Source organism: Ips typographus, linkage group LG6 (assembly GCF_016097725.1).
Source record: "Ips typographus isolate SLU linkage group LG6, UJ_Ityp_2.0, whole genome shotgun sequence".
In the NCBI taxonomy this organism is placed as follows: Eukaryota; Metazoa; Arthropoda; class Insecta; order Coleoptera; family Curculionidae; genus Ips; species Ips typographus.
The window spans coordinates 8789135-8808995 of record NC_138427.1 but is presented as its reverse complement, the minus strand read 5'-3'; the positions used below and the strand labels follow the sequence as shown (position 1 = coordinate 8808995).

Here is a 19861-nt window from a genome sequence, read left to right as displayed (position 1 = left end):
ATAGAGGTATAAATAGTTATACGAATTCAGAATTATAGGATGAAGGAGGAATTAGAAATGATAAAATTAGCCCAAAACTGTTGTACAACATAACAATTTAAATTGTACTAAAAAAGTGATTTCACAAAATTAAAACATAGAAATAATTGCATTTGAAACTACTATAAACGGGTAATAATTAGAATTACAAGTTTGGTCAAAACTTTTTTTATTTCATCATTACATGCCTCTCGTCTTTATAAGGATGTATCACAAAAATATAGACTCAAAGCCCAACAGATATTAATTAACATACAATATAACACTAACACCATCACTTTCTAATAAAGTAAGAAGAACAAAAACTACTAAAACGTCACAATAATTAACTAAACTTGCTTTAAAATCAATTAAACGTCTTTGTTAGAATCAAGCAATGAGCGAAAAACCAACTTACATACACCTAAAACGAAGTTAAAGTTAATTAAATCAACAAACAGCATTGTTTATTAAACAAATTACTATAAAACTCAATTGCGGCTTTTTTGTGTCTAGAGGTTAAGTAAAAAGCTCAATCTTTTAAAACTATGAGACATACAGTTTTACTGAGAATACTAATACAAGAATAATTAGTAAAAATGAGTAGAATAAAACTACATGGCAGTTTTATTTGCGCCAGAACTTTAGTAAGTTGCTTGGCAAAATATCACAATTATGTTGCTAAAGTGTTGTCATACTACACTACAATCACCTACTAAGGTATAATTTAGTTTTAAGTAGTAAAATATCTACTTGTTAATGTTCATCATCACTATAAAACTCTCGCACTTGTAGTTACAGCAAAATTGACCAAAAAAAAAGTACTTTAAATATTGTTTTTCTATAAATGGTCAAATATGTGTTTGCTGCATTTAAATAGAGTCATAAAAGCTTAAGGAGTTGCGAATTTTTATATTTTATACCCAATAAGATTGTGGTTAGTAGGTACATTTATATTAGTATTCCTGCCTTAAATTTCCAACAAACTTTGACTAGGCTAAAGATTGTACATAGCCTTCTCCTGTTTCTCTGAAATTCTATGAAAATAACTCTTGTAAGTCATAAAAGATCACTTAAATCCATCAATCTCTTACTTTGATTCACTCTGCGTCCTGCTGCGTCTACTTTCAAGCTTGCAGACAATAATGATCTCATCTCCTGATCGAATATTGTAACTGAACAATTGTTTGGAAGGGAATCGCATTGATTCGGGACCCTGTATATCTCTCAAATCCTGGTCCACATAAAATAGCCGCATTTTTGAGGCCGGAAAACCGGCAAATCCTTCCAGACGCGTCTTTAAGTCGCTGACAGTCCGGTAGATGTCGACTGAACGGACTTCGCTGTTCGAACCGCAGGTGAAGGTGATTCTGACCCGTTTTTCTGGTCGGAGATCCACGTTGACCAAGGGATCTAATTTTCCGTGCTTTTGGACCAGTTCAAAGTACCTGTTCACGGAATTTGTTTAGGCTTTAATTAAAAAATAGATTGTAGAGTTAGTGTTACCTTTCTGGTCGGTCACTTTCAGGTTTATCCATGTAGTAACGGATGAAGGCTCGTTCAGCATCCTCTCTTTCGTCGGCGGTGATGACACCACCTCCGTTAAGGGTTTGAACATTTGGTAACCGTGCAATCAACAATTGACGGCGTTCGTGTTCTGTATATTCGTTACCTTCCCATAGAGGGCAACCCTAAATGATTTAAAATATGTTTTAGAAACAAATATCCTCTTTTGAGAATTTAAGAAAAATATATATCAACTGCAACCTCCTAAGTCATTATTTCCGAGTATTTTAATAAATTTATTATCATACGAAATTAGGTCAAGTAAAAAAATTTTATGTATTCATTATTATCAGGTTAGCAAAAATTCCTCCCACTTATATTAAGTCAGTTAATTTATTAAATTTTTTGCCAAATGGCGCATCAAATTTTAATCTTGAAGCTCTTAACCTTCAGACTTATTCAACACATCACGCCTTCGCAGTTAATTACCATTAAATTTCTAAACAGGAATTTAAACCACAGTAATAAAACTTCTATTTATATTTCAATTGCGTTTTAAGTTTGTAGTTCCATTTTTACAGGTAACTCTCCCAGATATTCCTTCAATAATACCTCGCAGTGCATCCTTTAAAAACTGTGGTTATTTGGTATTCAAAAACTCCTTTTTATATCTCTTGCAATAACCCTTATTACATTTAATATTTCGTACTGCTTCTATTAGAAAACTGGCTGATAACAATCTCTGTGGCAATTTTCAATCAGTTCTTATACTTACCAATATTCGAACACATTGTAGGGCGGGAAACTGTGCCAACCTTTCAATGTCATCCCACGAAGACAAGTTGGTTGAGTTCAAATTAAGCACTTTGAGGGACTTGAAAGCATCGTGCGGTGATTCCGGTCTGGACACATCTTCCTGGACTGTTTCTGATTTTTCGTAGTTTTTATTAGAACTTTCTTCGTCCTCATCGTCGCTTATAGCTAGTGACTGTATAGGACACTCTGCCAGCACTAGTGACTCTAAATTTGGGAACGCAAAACCTACAAAAAACAGTTTTTTTAGCTTTGGAAATGTTTGTATTCTATCAAGGATCTAACCTAACTTGGAGACTTCTTTCCAGTCTTTAATTGGGTTGCCAGTAAAGTGCAGTATGCGCATCAAAGGGTGCTTTTCCATACTGGCTGTAGTAGTCAAACAGTCGCAATTCTCGTTCTTATTTTCAGTGCATTTACAGTCAGTCTGCTCGTCGTTCTTGTGTAAGTCGACGTTGTTGTATTCGTTAAGGCTCAGATGTAGCTCCTCTAAACTGGGTAAGTGCTTCAGTATCTTCTGCACGCTCTCCCAGTTCACGTAGGTAGAGTTCAACACCAGGTTACGCAGCTCATCCCACCTCTTGTCCAAACTCATTTCGATGGGTTTGGAGAGGCTGTTGAAGCTCAGGTTGACGAATTTTAGGCGGGGCATGTGCTCCAGAATGCCAAACACCTGCAAAACTCCATTTAAACTTTAAAGTAATTAAGTTGTTGGATATTGCTCACCTCAGTCCATTGATCAAGTTTGTTTTTAGCTAAGTCTAATTCCTCCACATTGGAGCATTTGGCCACTAAAGCGTCGCTTTCACCAGCTGTCGCGATATCACAATCGTTCAGTACTAGCAGGGCAGGTACTACAGCTCTTGGAGATCTATACAAGAACCGAAATTTCAATAAAAGGAAGTAGAAAGTAAGGAAGGGTGAATATACTTGCAAGGCACGAATATGGCTATAGAAATTCCAGCAGAATCATCATCGGGGCTGGATGACACCGAATCGGCCGGATCACCATATTTCTGTTCTAATGCTTCCAGTAATGAAGGCATTGTATGTTATTTCAGCTGAAAACGCAAAATTCGTGATAAATAACTAGTGTCTCGTTAACTGGCGTTAAAATCTCTAAACCAGGAACTGAATAAATAGGAAAAGGTTTAAATCCAATTATTCCTAATCAGGTTTGTACTAACTATTCAGGTTGAAAACACGCAAAAGATTTGAGGTCGTTTAACTAAAGCCACTTGGTGCATGTTCATAAATAGGTCAGTCGTCGTTTAGGCCCAATAACTTATTAAGGGTTTTATTTGGATCAATATTAAAGTCAGGAAATAACTTTTGTTATGCAGCTTTTTGATTACCTTCTTTTAGGAGGGTACACAACCCTATGGCGTTATCCCTCTTCAACGAGGGGAAACCTGCTACAGGGTTTCATCCGTTGAAATTATAATTTTAATTATTTTGACTACTTCCACACAACAGTTTATAATATAATACAAAGTAAGTATATGCCCCCCCATTGTATTCATATCAAAGTTCCACTTTTGATGAACAAACAATATTGACTTTCTGACCTTATGTTATAAGAGCAATTAATCATTCTCTCTTCCAACACGTGTAGCAACAAATTTTTGCGTATATTATTCGCAGATAAGGCTAACAACATTGGCGTGTTATTTTCAGTACGGCCTTCGGTCTATTACGACGTTTACGCGAGGTGGAATGATGCAAACCAGAGCATTTTGGTCGGTTTTCGTATTGCTGCAACTCGCAGGAATTGCGGTAATTAAGCTTTCAGTTTCAGGAGGTACTGCCCGTACTGTTGTCATCCAATTTGTACTAATTGCAATAGAGAGTGGTCACGCAAAAGCAACCAACTGAAATTATTACTGTATTGATGTTTGGCGCTAGCTAGTGCAAATGGTACTGGTGGTACCGTAGGAGGTCACATTCAAATTAAACTAGAAACTTACTTAAATGCATGCACCTTTCAAATCATGTGAATATATAAACAGTTTGATAGTTTTTATTGGCTGTTACGTGATCACTGAACCATCCTCATATAGACCAGATGTCTAAACAGTAATGTTTACATATTTATAGTTAACTTGTTGGTTTAGAATTTCCGTAATTTTGTCTTCCTCCATGATCATTTACTCATTACAAAAAATATGGAATCAGATTGTTTACTTCAGATCCTTTCTACGTGTTGTGCACGCCTGACCGACACTTTATTAACCAGGAAATTAATTCAAATATCACTAGAATTAATTTTGTTACTAAACGAAAGGAATTGCAGTGATTTAATTACTTTGCGAATTAAGTTTCCATATAGTTGAACATTTCTCTCTATGCTAATATTTCACTAAAAGGTGCGGTTCAGGATTAAAATTCTAATTACCATATCTGTGTGCGAACAGAGGACAATGCAACTTGAAAACGGTTGTTTGGGTATTGGATTTTCTATTTCGGCCTAATGATGTAGACAACCGTGAAAGCTTCGAAATAGCCATTGTTCGTTATTTTTGAGGCCACACACTAACAGGAATTGTCCAATTGGTGCATCACAAAAATATTCAAAACACAATGAAACATGTTTGGTCAAATGAAGACAATAGAAATTGTCAATGACACAAGACTGTATTAATCCTTAATGTACAATCTATCAATCCCTTAGAATCCAATCTTTTAGCAAATGCATTTATCTTCTTATTGCCACAATGTACAAAGTGGAACAGAGTTCTTCCCAAAACTTTTCTTTGTTCTTTTCTTTCTAACAATTTTTCTTTATTTCAGGTTCAAACTTAAATCAGAAACTTATCCACCTTATACCCAATATAAATAGGTATATTGTGCAATCAAAATGAAATCTATTAAAAATTGTGACTCACTAATATCGATTTTTAGAATGGTGGAACATTATTATAAAACTCAAGTGTAACAGTTGCAGCTAATAATAATAATTTATATTCGCACAAAGGCCACTTTCAAAACGATAATTTTTGTTTTGTAATCGTCCTTAATTTACTTTGTTCTAGAAAGCTATCTTAGCATTAATAAACCTCTTTCGTATTGTGTCATTTTTGATGATCAAACATAAATAAATTTAAAAAAATAAGTACAAAGAAATCGAACCAATACCCATTTCCGTTTCCTGGTTTTCCCCTGCTTCTCGTTAATTAAACGAATTCCTGCGCACCGGAATAAACATGATGGGGGCAAACAAGTGAAGATATCCGCGTCTAATTGACAGACGAAGATAATAACCAATATAACAAAAAGCGGATAATAACATAATGTTGGTAATAATTTAAAAAAAAAACCACTGCTAGCCAACCGTGAAATAAAAGCCAACTCATTACGTCACACGGCAACACAACAACGAAAATGAAAGTGAGACGATATAATAAGTGCAATGATAGTTGGTTAAATTGGTATTTTATTTGCTCATATACCTATACATTATGTAGTAGTTGTGGTTGCGTTGTTGATTGTCATAAGAGTACTTTTTGAACGGGCCGGTATACTGTATAACTGGTTGTTCAATGACTAACCCCGCTACCTACCTATAGCAGACCTTGATGCCAAGTTTACACTCCGATTATTTTATTTATATTTTCAAGCCAAAAAAATGTTAATAAAGTATTTAAGAGACTTAAAATGTTCTTACTTATTCCACTTAATACTCTCATTTTGTTAGAAAACTGCTACATTATTGAGAACTAATGGAAAATAGAAAATAACAATATATAATGTGGGCCTATCTGTAAAAGTCTTTTGTATTCGATCTAAAACTGCGAAAAATACGCTATTTTTGTATTAATTTTTAAATTTATCATTTGTACTGAACTGACTGCATGCTTAAACAAAAATTTTAAAGTACACAACTGTGAAACTTGTCATTATCACTGTCAAATTTGTTATTGCCATTGTCAAACTTGTCATTCATTCTACTGAGAAAACTCAAACATCTGAACTTATTATTAAAAGTACGGTAAATTTTAATTTGAATTGATATTGAATGTTTGGTACGATTGGACAGCTAATATCCTCAACTACTTTAATAAGCATTTTTTTAGAATTGTCACTTTTTCTAATTTTTCTGAAAAATTACCGAAAATATTATTTTCAAAAAACTAATTTTCCGGAAATTTTACATCCCTGAAACTAACAAATGGACTTGGCAACATGGCACCGGGAAATCAAAGTGACGCGGACAGCTTGACGACTGACCTTTTGTTTACATAACAAACCGAGGGTATACGAAAACGTCCGAAAGCCACTTACCTGCACAACAAAGAAACGTCAATAAAACCCAGAAAATAAACTACACGGAAAAAAGCGGGTAAAGTGTCATCAAACGGGTACCGTGGTAAACTGGGGGTCGGTCCAGATCTGGGGCGAATTCTAGGTAATATTCCGCAAATTTTCCTTTAAAACGCAAATTTTCTGAAGGGCAAACACCGAATTCGGCCATCAAAGCGGGCGCTAAGCAGGACGGCGAATAGCGTCGGTTTACGGCAACAGCGCTCGCGCTCGCTCTCCGACTACTGCGATGCAGGATCCATTTTGCGCGTTTACGATTGTGTTTTGTTTTTTTTTAACAATCAGCTGACGGCCCCCTTTCAATCAGCTGATCCGGTACGAACCTGATTTTCTGATGGTGCGCGTTTAATTTCTACAATCTTATCTTAAAAGCGTTTTTCTTTAAACATTATCCACTATCCGGTATAGTTTGTAATTATATTTCAATTGCGTCGTAGTTTTTGTGAAAAACACGAAACCATGTTAAAGAGATACGTACAAAAAACAAGCAAAACATTTAAAATGTTGTGAAATATTACTTTTGCATGAAAGAGTAGTAAAAAGTAACAAATTAGAATTATCGGTAGCAGAGTGTATTTATTAGAAAATATAATGATGAGATTCAAATATGGCGCAAAACTTCATATTCTGTGACATGTGTCAATCTTTCTGGAGCAACCGAAATGAGTGTGACGTCATTTGACAGATGGCCCCAAGAAATTTTTTTTTTAATTTGTTTTTGCTTATTAGTAGTACTCGGAAAAATATGGGACACATGTTTTTTCTTTTTTGCTCTAGATATATTCAACTGCAAAAAAAAATGTTAGTAAAAACCCCACCTATTTGGTACACTATATACGAAAAAGTCTCATGTGACGTAGAAAAGGCCAGTTGTTACCTCTCTCTTCTGCTTATAGCAAACTGAGCAAAACAATGTTTCAACTTTCAAAGTGTCAACTGTCATTCACTGAATCACATTCTATAATGTCGTTGTAGATGGGAGGTTGCCATATTCACTTTAAAATGCAGAATGTCTTTTAGTTTCAGTGTTTCACCGATTTAAGTTAAACCCAGACGCACTAAAAAAATATTTTTGCAGTTACTCCAACAGAACATACCCAAAATTAGTTGATTGATACAAGACATATTATTAGGTAAGTCTTAATAACTTTGGCAACAATGCACTGGTAACAAGAGTCTCTAATTACGTCACGGGGGATCGTGCCAGGCTCATTTGAACATTTTATTCAAGCCTCTTATAAAAATACTGTCGATTTAATATTAAAAAGAAAGACTTAATAGCACATTGCAAGGCATAAACTGTATTAAGTTTATATTTTAAACCTTTTCAATTTCACTATGGTAGACGACCCCATTCTAGAAACTAGACACAGGGATACTTGTAGAACTTTAACTTATGACATATTTTGCATGGTATGAATGACTAACTTAAACCAAAATACTGTAATGAATTATTACTGCTTTAGCAGAAAAAATCTATTCCGTTTTTGGTAATACACGGTGGTACCTTGCAGATTGCAGGAAATGTATAGCACCTAAAAAAGAAAAAAATGTATACATAAGCTCCTTGAACCCTGCGGTTGTCTGCTCTTAGCTCCATTTATGGAACACGGAATTCGAATGGGTTTGGTATAGGGGAACAAGCTGGTTGTCCTTGATTGCTCACCTTTACCTGCGGTTTATCCTGACTGGTATAGTTTAAGACGCAAATAAATTGTCTTTGACTGGACGTTTTTGAGGTTTAAAAACGCATTACAAAGTCCGCCTGATATAATATTTAGTCTAAAATTAACCCGTCACAATTTGGATTGCCTCGGAATTCTATGACCCAAGACGTGTTGCCAAACTCGTTCCAGTTTTTTTGCCAATGATCCACTTTCTAAATTTGGCTCAATGAACGTCCGAAAATAGGTGCAAGTTGAACCTGTTGATTATGTTTCTGTTATTCACAATGTAAATTTGGTTGGTACAGTATCGCCGCAGTTATTCATCATAAATGTTTATGTTAATAGCCAAATCCAAAATGAAATTCAGTAAGAAAGTCAAAATAAAATGAAACAAAATAGTCTTAATAGTTATTACGTTCACCAAGTTGTCGAACCACTTCTGACATGTATAATAAGCAGGTAATCCATTCACCAAAGGTATTGATTTTTACTAAAGATTTCTCAAAATATAACGTGACAAAAATACATACATCGAGGATATGTCCCCCGAATAGCGTGACAAATCCAATATAATTCAATTGTTTCTAGATCTAATCGAGAGACTAGGAGTGCACTTCAGACAATAAAAAGCTCCTTAACCTCATCAGGTCATTTACTTAGGTTTCGCCGATCATTAACCACGATTCGGGCTATTTATTTGCGAAAAGATTGCACACGCCCTGCAAAGATTGTGCCATTAATCATTTGCGTAAACATGTCACTGAAATTTTAGACAATAACTGATTGATGCACCTATGATTTGTGATTCATCTGTTCTGATGAGTACGACCCGAAAATTTGTCTGGAATCTGGAAAGATCATCATGGCTTTATGCATAAAATAAGTCTATCATAAGAGAGGGGTCTGGTGCAATTTTTCCTGCGCGAAATGATACACCCTTATTTTGGTAAAAGTCTGTTAAATAAACAATCTGACATCGATTTCATCAAAAATGAATTGCACCAGAACTTAATAAGAGTAACTTGACTAACTGACAAGCAATCACACGTTTTGCTAGTTTTCTATTTACAGAAAGTACGACTTACCCTTCAGCTGTTAATTCTAGATGTTTTCCATTATGAACAAATCTGCCTTCAACCGCAGACATACATTGTTGTATTATTCCCTAAAAATTAAGTTGCTTTATTATATGAATCAAATACGATTTTTAATGAGTGTGTCACTGAGAATTTGATTTAAATGTTTCAAAGTCATATTCAAAGGTTATACAACATTGACAAGTTTTTTTATACATTTTGGGTTGGTAATAAAAAATGGAAACTAAAAACTGTTCAAGAGGTAAATATTAAGTTCATATTTTGTTTTGATTAATTTTTATTTATATATATTGGTACAATGGATAGTAGTAGCGTTTATTGAAAATATGCACAAACTTATTACAAGTAGTAGTTTGTCTGTGGTCTACAGTGGCGACATACTGGTGAACCGTACATATTCTTATACTATAACTCGTTCATTCATATCTTGATACAATAATTTTAAAAACTAGAAATTAGTGGGTGTTACATGTAAAATACATACAAATATTCTACCGTCTTTCGTTTTTGAGATAAATCAATCCTCAGTAAAATCTTCTGAGCGTTCTCTTAAATTAAAAAATAATTCTTTCTGAAACTAGCTACTCATTTCTTAAATCCGAAACTATATTCCTAATAATTGTACTTACTTAGTATTATTCTTATGTTTTTGGTACAACCACCGAACCACCAGTAGTACTCTGATAAGTCTCCACACTGTGCATTTTCCTGCTGATCAGTGATACCACTCATAGGTCATGTAACCCAATCAAAACAACTGTAAACTATTTCTCGTTTTATATCTATTCCCATAACTCACTAAAAATATTGCAATGTAAGTTTTGTAGGTTCAATAGATCCATGGCATCATAATCTTGCTTAAGAGATAAAGGTTTAAGGCGTGTATTGCAATGCCGCTTATCTTATTTTGCTTTGATTATTGGTTTGATTGCAGGTTGACGAATCTAAATAGGAGCTTCCTAATGTGACTGACCATAAAAATGCAGGGAATTTCGTTAAGTATTAAAAGAGCTCCAATCCTGAAGCTGGTAAGTAAATTACAGAAACCAGACAAAGTCTAAAAATTTAGCTTTTTGAAGTTTTTAAGTCCGTCCGGCCAAAAACTTTCTAATACTCGGATCAGGAAGTTTAGCAATGGCTCTGTACCGTCCACATTAATATTCAGGCAGGTATTAACTACCTACATCAAAAATATGAGTTGAAACTTTATAATTCATTTTACTACAGCTTTTTGATCACAGCAGCAGTACTTACACCTATCTGCTAGGCTGTCCAGTATCCAAGGAATGTATTTTAATAGATCCGGTACTGGAACAGGTCAAAAGAGATTTTCAAATCACTCAAGACTTAGGACTCAAACTCAAATATGCTAGTAAGAAAATTTCATTCGCCTAATGATATAGACTAGCATACTTAAGTATAAAAATGTTAAGAGTACCAATTGTGTTTCGACAGTAAATACTCATATGCATGCGGACCACGTGACAGGAACTGGCTATTTAAGAGTCCTATCAGGGTGTCGAACAATTATTTCAAAGTCCAGTGGAGCTCAGGCGGATATTTGGGTCGAAGAAAACGACGAAATCGTTTTTGGTAGTCAGAAACTGACAGTTTTTAGTACACCAGGACATACTAATGGCTGTGTTACCTATTACAACAAACAGCAAGTGAGTGACAAATGTCCCATTTTTAACAATGGTTGAAATATGTATATTAGGGATTGGCATTCACTGGTGATGCTGTTCTAATCCGAGGTTGTGGCAGGACTGATTTTCAAGAAGGCAACCCCAGAACACTATACAGAAGCGTTCACCAGAAAATTTTTACTTTGCCAGAGCAAACGTTGTTGTTTCCTGCCCATGACTACAAAGGAATGACCTCAACCACAGTGGATGAGGAGAGGAGGTTAAATCCAAGACTAACTAAAACGGAGGACCAATTCGTTGTTATTATGAATAACTTGAATTTGGCTTACCCTCAACAGATTGGTTAGTATCGGGTAGCTAAAACTAAAAAGTGGGTTAAATTTAGTTTTTTTATAGATCGAGCCCTACCCGCTAATAAGGTTTGTGGAGTTCAGGACATCCCAAAAGAAGCTCTTTAGACAAAACTTAATATACACTGTTGAATAAGTTTTAAACTTTAAAGTATTAGTTTCACATTTGAATGTAGTATTTTGATTATAAGATTATGATATTAATATTTGCCTTAAAAGATATTATATTTTGGAAGAAGAAGAGAAGTCTAATGATTAGTAAAAATCAGCCTAAGCAGGTTTATTAAAATCCAAACTAAGTACAAAGGGGCCCACTTACTTAGTAAATTTTTGTTAGAACGTGATGAATATGATTACATACAAAAAGCAATGTTTTAGTCTTTTTTGCTTTAGTTCCATTGTTTTAAAGAACGTCTATTGCTTTTTTCAGAACTATGATGTTAATTGTTTTTTCACCTTTTGGTAGTTTCATTGTCAATAAAATCAAATAATATCTGGTCTATTATTTGTACGTTCCTAAACTAGACACGATAGCAATTTTAATGTTGTAAAAGCATCATTTACATCATGAATGAAAGACTTTGAAATAACATTCACGACAGGCTGGCGAATACTGAAACTATATTAGAAAAATTGCTTTTACACTTGATGGTAAAAGTGAAGAAATTTGATTCAAATTCCACAATCTTATGGTATAAATTTGAACCAGTCATAAGTTCAAATCAAACCAAAATTGTCTTTGTCTGCCAAAAACAGCCCTTAAACTACTTGCACACAGTTATTGAAATCCAGGAAAAAGACTACACTTTTTAGAAAGTACTTTATCCAAGTTGCAACTACATTTTCTAAAGGACTTTTATTACATACTTCACAAAAGGTCATAACGTTGAAAACAAGGCAGCAGTTCCTATTTCATGTTACTGGAATTGAATAAAAAAATCTAATAATCCTCACAAATTGTCGATAACCCTGGTAATTCCAGTCGAACTTCTGCTGCAAAGTTCCTCGATTGTTATGAAGCTATGCCGAGATTCCCATTTCAACGAGCTGGAGATGACATTATTTGTATCGAAGCACGCAAAGATCTCCAGGAATTCGTTGCCCTTTAGACAACCAAACAGTCCTTAATTTAGACGTCACTTTCCATTGAACAACGTGTCTCAATTTCACATTATCTGGAAGGTGTGCCCAACTTCGTAAAATAGTTGAAAATCATTCAACGACACTCTACATTCAAAAAACAAAGGAATTTACACTTACAAAAACAAAGTAAGCGCAAACAAAGACAGTCCCACCATTATTGACACAAATATCCATATCATAATCTATCCCATTGTCGTCACGTTTACCATTCAAAACTTCCCTATTATCAAACTAAAAATACTCTCTCGCAAAGTACATATGTTCAAGTAGTTTGAATAGAATAGAGGCTTAAATTGACTGACAACAATGTTTAACAAGAATTACATTCTTACGTTTCGAAATTATCTCGTTGAACAAACGAAGATGTTATATCAAGCGGTCGCTGTTGATTTTTCGAACCAGTTTTCTTCTTTTACTGATCGTTTTAGAAACTCGGTAAAAATCCCAGGTGCATGTTGCAAAATCGTTAATTGTAGGATTTTTCGGATATTGACTTGTTAGTTCCGAGATGGATCACGTGGGCAAAGTCCAGCGAAACACTAATCCTCGAGAGAAGGCCAATGTGTTCTCCATCTTGACTTTTCAGTATGTATTACACCCATCATGGAAATTGAAACGTTTTCAAAGAATACGATGGTTTATTTCCAATACTAATTCAGTATGTTAAGCAAATTATGGAAAGTGTATTTCAATTCAAAATTGAAATAATTTTCTAACAGAGAAAATCAAATGTTTCGAAAGTGGTTACTAATACCATAGACTATTTTCCTCCATGCAAAAATTTAAAAATGTATCGATAACACTTAGGACTCTTATCTACAATGTAATTAAACTTTCCTGTTGGAAATATTCTTAACCTTGATTTATAAAAAGATGTAAATCAATGATTGTGTTTATCAATGTTTAATGTTCTGCAAATATTAGTACTTTTCCTGTGAGAAATCAATTTTAATACGTTTCCTGTTACGGCAATAAATACTTCCCTTGGAAAATTTCCAACTTTTACTATTCTTTCATATTAAAATTGCTGCAGGGTGGCAATCCATAGAACATGAATTGACACACACACAAAATCAACAATAAAAATAAAATCTGTTAGGAAATATCAAAAAAGTGTGGTAAATCCTGATCTGTTGTCAGATATTCTCAGAGCGTAAGGTTGGTTGATTGATCAACGCGACTGGTTCATCAACAATGAATCTCTGATTAATTTCTTCACTTTCTTCTGGCCAAGTTAGTGGCATTACAAGTATTGCACAATTTATAAATCGAAAAAAAATTGAGAAAATTGCCACTTGGCCACTTGGTTATGGTTTTCCATTTTGATTTTCGACGGTTTTCTCTGGTCTTAATTTTTATGGTAAAAATCAATGTAAAATGAGTTTTGAATGTGACAAATAGAAAAGGAAACGTCTTATTTAGGTACCTTTGGTTTAAATTGTTATTACACTCCATTTTACTTTGATTTTTGCTATATCTACACAGATTCTTAACGCCACTTTTATTGCATTTTTCCTGCATGTATTTGGTTTATAACGTTTGAAAATTACTTAGCAAAAAATACTAAAATCACCTACACCGACTTTGTAAAACTATTTACTCTAGTAATATCTGCAGGTTTAAACTGAATCAATTTTTCTCTCCTGACATATGCATTATGTATACATTTTAGCTGTTTGCCTGATTTTTGTTATTGTAATTGTATTATAAATATTTGCTTGCTTTCAGTTCCTAGAAACCTTGTCATGCAATGTTATACAATTTTCAAAATTGCGTCAATATTGAGTTAAACTTCGCAACATTGATGACTATCAAAAATTTAGCAAGTACTGAACAAATAGTCAGCACAAATGGAGATAAATAACTGTCTCAAACTTCTGAAACCCAAAAAAAAAGTATACGTTAGATTCAATACCACCAACAGAGCAAAACAAAGCAGCAATTTCCTATGGAAAGTTTTACTGAGATAACCAATTTTTGTTTAGATACACCAATCCCCTATTTCGTACTTCATTGAGTCGTGATTTGGAAGAAGATGACATATACGAAGTAGTTAAAAGTTGCGATGCTAAAGTCAACGGTGACAGACTTGAAAAAGAATGGCTTAAACAACGCGAAAAAGGAAAAACCTCGTTGATTCCCATTCTCTGGAAATGCTATGGATGGAACTATTTATTCTTGGGATTGATAAGTCTTTCTTGGAGAGTCATCACCAGGTACAAAGTTTACATCTCATAGAAAAGCTTCAATACATATTCTTCTTATTAAATTACAGTACTTTGGAGCCACAAGCAATATCCAAACTAGTCTCTTATTTCAACCCTCTGCAAACCACTATAACCTTTCAAGAAGCCGTCTTCTACGCTGGATTAAAAATCGGATTGAAAATAACCCACGGAATGGTAATGCAGAATTACTTCATCTATATCCAGCAACTGGCAATCAGATTGAGGACGGCTTTCTGCTCTATGGTTTATCGGAAAGCATTAAAACTTACACCTGAAGCTATGAACGAGATTAACCTAGGCAATGTCATCACGGTGGTCACCAAGGATGTGATGATTTTCGAACACAACATTGGACTTTTTAATAACGTTTGGGTTGAATTACTCAGTCTTTGGTTGCTCAGTTATTTGATTTATAACAAAATGGGGTGGACCGGTCTTGTTGGGGTTGGTATTTTGCTTGTCAGCGTTCCTGTACAAAGTAAGTAAATTTTTTGTGTATTTTTGTGTATAATTTTGTGTTATTTTTGAACTTTGTTAACAGTATACATTGCTAAATGTATCAAAAATATGCGGTTAAGTCTATCAGAAAAAACGGACGAACGTCTTCAAGCCACCCAAGAAACTTTATCAGCAATCAAACTAATCAAAATGTACACGTGGGAAAAAGTTTTTGCCGCAAAAGTAGAGCAGAAAAGAAGGTAAAAGTTCCTAATTGCACCTTAACCCATTAAACAATAATTAACAATATTTCAGGCTTGAATTGGCTTATCTAATGCGTTCAATGTATTTGCGTTCCGCCAATTTCATTATCGGTATGTTAACATCAAAATTGGGTTTCTACATACTTATAATGACGTACCTGTCTGTTCATCGAACCATCGATGCCGAAATTGTGTTTTACGTTATGAAGTGCTATGGAGATATCAAACGATCCATGGCTATGCTAATCCCTATCGGTTTAAGTAGAGGAGCCGAGTTGTATGCGTCTGCACATAGAATCAACAAAATCCTCAATAGCGAAGAGTTGGAGGAAAATGACAACAACGACTACGATAAGCCTAAAATCATACTTAGCGAAGCTGGTGTTTCAATTAAAGGAAATCCAATTTTAAAAAATGTTTCTTTAAAACTGAAAAAACCGGAGCTAACTATAGTTACCGGACCATTGGGATGTGGAAAGAGTTCTTTGTTAAAGCTAATGATGAAAGATTATTTGTTGTGCGAAGGTAAAGTGTATATGAGAGGCAGCTTCTCCTACAGTTCGCAAGATCCGTGGTTGTTTCCATCCTCCATAAGGCAGAATATTACCTTTGGCCAACCTTTTGATGCTGAGCGATACCGAGAAGTGGTGAGAGTGTGTGCCCTTCAGTATGATTTCAATATGTTTGAAAAAGGAGATGAAACAATAGTCGCAGATAGAGGAATCAACTTGAGTGGGGGACAGCAGGCTAGAATTAATTTAGCCAGGGCTGTCTACAAGAAAAGTGAAATATATCTGCTAGATGATCCGTTACATGCTTTGGACCCAAATGTACAGGACTACATTTTCCAACACTGCATTTTGGAGTTTTTAAAGGATAAAATTGTGATTTTGGTTACTCACAATTTGAGACATAAGAACACTGCAGATCATTTGATTGTTTTGAAGGAAGGCGAGGTCGTATATGATGGAAAACCTGACGAAGCTAAAGTGGATCTGATTAAAGAAATTGAGAAAGAGGAAGAGGAGGAACAGGTAGAGGAAGAAGAAGACGAAAATGACGTCGCAACTGAGAAATCCAAATTGATCATACCCGAGAAAGGAACCAGGAAAAAAGTCTACAGTGAAAAGAAGAAAACTGGAAAAGTTGACTTTGGAGTTTTTAAGAAATACATATCTTTTGGTGGAGGTTTTTTCGTTGTTGGAGCCTTAATTCTGATGTTTTTCGGTGCAGAGTTGTCTGAAAGCTCCTCAGACAGAATGCTAACTAACTGGTAAGGCTCTACTAATATTGCATGAGGGTTTTTTTAAAACAATGTAAACTTCAGGATTAACGTCGAACAAAACGTGACCAATTTAAAAGCACAGTTCACGAACGAGACAATAAATTCCACAACTATAATATCCGACTTAAGGAACAAGTCTAGTTGGATTTTGAAAATATATTCGACAATGATACTAACGTCTGTCGTGCTGGACTTAATTAAGCAGTGGCTATTCATCAATTTCAGCAGGAAAGCCTCTATTAATCTACATAATGAAATGATAGAGAAGCTGACGACGGCAGTGATGAGTTTCTACGATAATTACTTTATAGGAAATATTTTGAATAGATTCTCGCAGGACTTGACAAAAGTTGACGAGCATTTGCCACACACAATTAATCACTTTATCAGGGTAATGTAACAAGAAATTAAGTACATTATTCGCAATTTTCATTTTCGCAACTACATTTACTTTAGACTGACTTTGAATTTAATTTTTTTAGGTAGTTCTATCAGTATTTGGAGTTATAGGCTTAGTTTCGTCAGTAAATTGGCGGTTCTTAATAATTGCACTGGGAGTAGTTGTTTTAATGGTCATTTTACAAAGATTGTACATACCGGCAGCTAGAAGCTTAAAGAGATTAGAATCTGCAAGTAAGTAAAATTGTAATAAAATAGACAAGTGCAGTCTGTATTATAATTCCAAAGTCATTTCTCTCAGTGTGTATATTCATAAAAACAAATTTCAGCCCGTAGTCCTGTTATTGGTCACCTGAATGCAACAATGGAGGGTGTAACCACCATCAGAGCATTCAAAGCCCAGAAAAATTTGATTGAAGAATTTGACCGTCATCAAGACCTTTACACATCCGCCCACTATATGTCATTCTGCGTTCGTCGATCGTTTGCCTTTTTCATGGAGATTATCTCCACAATGTTTAGCGCTTTAATTATTGGCAAACTTCTCTTCTTTAATTCTGGAGAATCGAGTGGTGATGCTGGTTTGGCCATCACCAAGTGCTCTATGCTGGCCGGTTTGGTCGAGTGGGCTTTGATGCAGCTTTCTGAATTGGAGAGTGATATGACCTCCGTGGAGAGAGTGTTGGAGTATACTGAAGTACCTCAAGATCAGTATAAAGGAGAAAAACCCCCCAAGTGGCCTACTGACGGAGCTGTGTCCTACAAGGCTGTGTCTTTGACCTACAAGTCCGAAAGGGTTTTGAAGGATATTTCTTTTGAAGTAAAACCAGGTCAAAGAATTGGAATCGTAGGACGTACAGGAGCTGGAAAGTCCTCTATCATATCCACACTGTTTAGGTTGTATAACTTTGACGGAAGCATTACGATTGATGGCGTGAGCACCAAAACTGTTGCCCTGGATTATTTAAGGAGCAAGATTTCTATTATTCCCCAGGATCCCTTGGTGTTTCAAGGTTAGTTTAACATTCTTCTAAGTACTGATTACACTACATTTTCTAATTTTTGAAGGTACAATCCGCGAGAACATTGACCCTTACAACGAATATACAGACGAAGAAATATGGAGTACTCTGGAAAAAGTTGACATGAAGGAACATATTCCAAGCCTACAGCTCACAATCACAGATCATGGTTCCAACTTCTCCACAGGCCAGAGGCAACTGATCTGCTTGGCAAGGGCTTTGATCAAAGATAATAGGATTGTGGTTCTGGATGAGGCTACAGCCAACATGGATCCTGAAACTGAAATCCTGGCGCAGCAAGTCATAGACCGGCACTTTGCTAACTGTACAGTTTTTATTATTGCTCACAGGCTTCAGGCTGTGATGAATTGTGATAAGATTATTGTGATGGATAAGGGAGAGATTGTAGAGTTTGACAGTCCTTCGGACTTGCTCGAAAATAGGAATAGTCATTTTTCAAGAATGCTTTCCACCGACTCTGCTCATGTTTTCAAATGAAAACGAGTATTGATTACAACAATAATACAAACATAAAATAATACAAAAACAGGGTTCCATTTTCCGAGTTCTATCAATAAATATTGGAATGGTATCAACCTAATTTGCAAGTAGTAATGAGATTCCAATTTGTGCATTGTATACTATAAAGTTTTTATGTTGTGATTAAGAATACTAAATAAAGTTTAAAAAAGTTCATTTATTAATTTGATATAAACATGATATCAAGTGCTATCATGCAAAAAAAACCTTTTAACCTTCTGAGAGAATCCTTGATCTCAAAGAAAATGTAAAACTACTCAGCTAAAAAATCCAGGTTTTGCTATTCGTTAGAGTCGCTCTTATTTTTAAATAATGTAAATTAAAAAACATCAAAGCAACATCCAGCAACGATAGGAATCAGGCTCTATAATTATTTTGAACGAGTTTCTTTGCTCTGGTATAATTTTCGAAACAAATCGGTGTTTGCGCTTCGCTGAATTAGAGCGACGCAGCTATTAAATTGCTAGAAATTTATTATACGAATTTCAATAATAATTCCACGAACACAATGTGGGAACTTGAATAGCCGGGTTTAACTATGACAAATAACGCTGAAATCCAAATATCTTTCACGATATATATCTTTTTACGACGTTCCATTTGGTTTTCCCATATGTCATCCACCCTCTCCCATTTTCTGTCCCATAAAAGGGCATCAACTAATTGCCCTTTGAAATGAATTAACTAGCACCCCATAAACTACTGTGGTCCGGCTATTACTAGATTACATTGTAGCCATTTGCCTTTCAGAACAGATTCAAAACAGTATAAAGGGTCCGTGTTTCTGACCCTAGTTTAAATGCCCTTATGACACAAAAACTCAGGTAACACAACACCTACCCCTCAATTAAATACCAGGGGTCAAATCGGCTGCGGCGATGAAAGAACAAAAGCGCCGGCACGCGGCAACGGCGCGTGTCCTTCCGTCCCGACGTCGACGTCGTTGCCAGGAGACGACGGCATCGATCCGAAACGTCCTTCGTAGCGGACGCATTCGAGAATTGAACGTGCCAAGCGAAGCATTGCCGAAGAGATAATAATCGTTCGATTTGTTCAGAGTGAATAATCATGATAATGCAGTCATTTAAAAACATTGTCCTCCTTTTTTAACGTTTAATGCTTAATA

At 35.1% G+C, this 19861-nt stretch overlaps 3 protein-coding genes and 1 long non-coding RNA gene across 10 annotated transcripts; 3 read left to right on the top strand and 1 right to left on the bottom strand.

Moving 5' to 3' along the window:
• Positions 1 to 191: 191 nt before the first annotated feature.
• mlt (tubulin folding cofactor E like protein mlt) lies at positions 192 to 10068 on the bottom strand. 3 transcript variants are annotated; one of them, XM_081982022.1, is made up of 9 exons: positions 10051 to 10068; positions 9410 to 9489; positions 3268 to 3398; positions 3064 to 3208; positions 2623 to 3010; positions 2300 to 2565; positions 1525 to 1709; positions 1113 to 1466; positions 192 to 1055 (listed from the first exon to the last, which is right to left on the bottom strand). In XM_081982022.1, the coding sequence occupies exons 3-9, from the start codon at positions 3381 to 3383 to the stop codon at positions 1016 to 1018; spliced, it is 1494 nt and encodes a 497-aa protein (XP_081838148.1). In that variant the 5' UTR covers positions 3384 to 3398; positions 9410 to 9489; positions 10051 to 10068; the 3' UTR covers positions 192 to 1015. The 3 variants fall into 3 exon arrangements, with proteins under 3 accessions (XP_081838148.1, XP_081838147.1, XP_081838146.1); XM_081982021.1 differs by lacking the exon at positions 10051 to 10068 and having other exon boundaries at positions 9410 to 9566; XM_081982020.1 differs by lacking the exons at positions 9410 to 9489; positions 10051 to 10068 and adding an exon at positions 6619 to 6760.
• On the top strand, positions 3378 to 4356 carry LOC145730693 (uncharacterized). Its single transcript, XR_014178659.1, has 2 exons — positions 3378 to 3512; positions 4015 to 4356. It is a non-coding gene; the product is annotated as an uncharacterized LOC145730693 (long non-coding RNA).
• On the top strand, positions 6604 to 11910 carry LOC145730690 (persulfide dioxygenase ETHE1, mitochondrial). Of its 5 annotated transcripts, none has more exons than XM_081982030.1 (7): positions 6604 to 6742; positions 10356 to 10449; positions 10501 to 10590; positions 10649 to 10793; positions 10877 to 11088; positions 11139 to 11409; positions 11464 to 11910. In XM_081982030.1, the coding sequence occupies exons 2-7, from the start codon at positions 10402 to 10404 to the stop codon at positions 11523 to 11525; spliced, it is 828 nt and encodes a 275-aa protein (XP_081838156.1). In that variant the 5' UTR covers positions 6604 to 6742; positions 10356 to 10401; the 3' UTR covers positions 11526 to 11910. The 5 variants fall into 5 exon arrangements, with proteins under 5 accessions (XP_081838156.1, XP_081838153.1, XP_081838154.1 ...); XM_081982027.1 differs by lacking the exon at positions 6604 to 6742 and adding an exon at positions 7772 to 7790; XM_081982028.1 differs by lacking the exon at positions 6604 to 6742 and adding an exon at positions 10103 to 10235.
• A 1087-nt stretch (positions 11911 to 12997) lies between these two features.
• Positions 12998 to 18891, top strand: LOC145730679 (ATP-binding cassette sub-family C member 4-like). Its single transcript, XM_081982006.1, has 9 exons — positions 12998 to 13145; positions 14546 to 14776; positions 14836 to 15266; positions 15330 to 15486; positions 15542 to 16762; positions 16817 to 17165; positions 17257 to 17407; positions 17503 to 18186; positions 18242 to 18891. Exons 1-9 carry the CDS (start codon positions 13069 to 13071, stop codon positions 18691 to 18693), a joined length of 3753 nt encoding a protein of 1250 aa, XP_081838132.1. The 5' UTR covers positions 12998 to 13068; the 3' UTR covers positions 18694 to 18891.
• Positions 18892 to 19861: the final 970 nt, after the last annotated feature.

Excerpts from the sequence above, each read along its gene's own strand:
- mlt (XM_081982022.1), bottom strand. The coding sequence starts at position 3,383 with ATGCCTTCATTACTGGAAGCATTAGAACAGAAATATGGTGATCCGGCC. Across the intron at positions 3,209-3,267 it reads GCCATATTCGTGCCTTGCAA|ATCTCCAAGAGCTGTAGTAC; the intron begins GTATATTCACCC and ends GTTCTTGTATAG. Across the intron at positions 1,710-2,299 it reads TACAATGTGTTCGAATATTG|GGTTGCCCTCTATGGGAAGG; the intron begins GTAAGTATAAGA and ends TAAATCATTTAG.
- LOC145730690 (XM_081982030.1), top strand. The coding sequence starts at position 10,402 with ATGCAGGGAATTTCGTTAAGTATTAAAAGAGCTCCAATCCTGAAGCTG. Across the intron at positions 11,089-11,138 it reads CCTATTACAACAAACAGCAA|GGATTGGCATTCACTGGTGA; the intron begins GTGAGTGACAAA and ends TATGTATATTAG. Across the intron at positions 11,410-11,463 it reads GGCTTACCCTCAACAGATTG|ATCGAGCCCTACCCGCTAAT; the intron begins GTTAGTATCGGG and ends GTTTTTTTATAG.
- LOC145730679 (XM_081982006.1), top strand. The coding sequence starts at position 13,069 with ATGGATCACGTGGGCAAAGTCCAGCGAAACACTAATCCTCGAGAGAAG. Across the intron at positions 13,146-14,545 it reads TTCTCCATCTTGACTTTTCA|ATACACCAATCCCCTATTTC; the intron begins GTATGTATTACA and ends ATTTTTGTTTAG. Across the intron at positions 17,166-17,256 it reads CAATTAATCACTTTATCAGG|GTAGTTCTATCAGTATTTGG; the intron begins GTAATGTAACAA and ends TAATTTTTTTAG.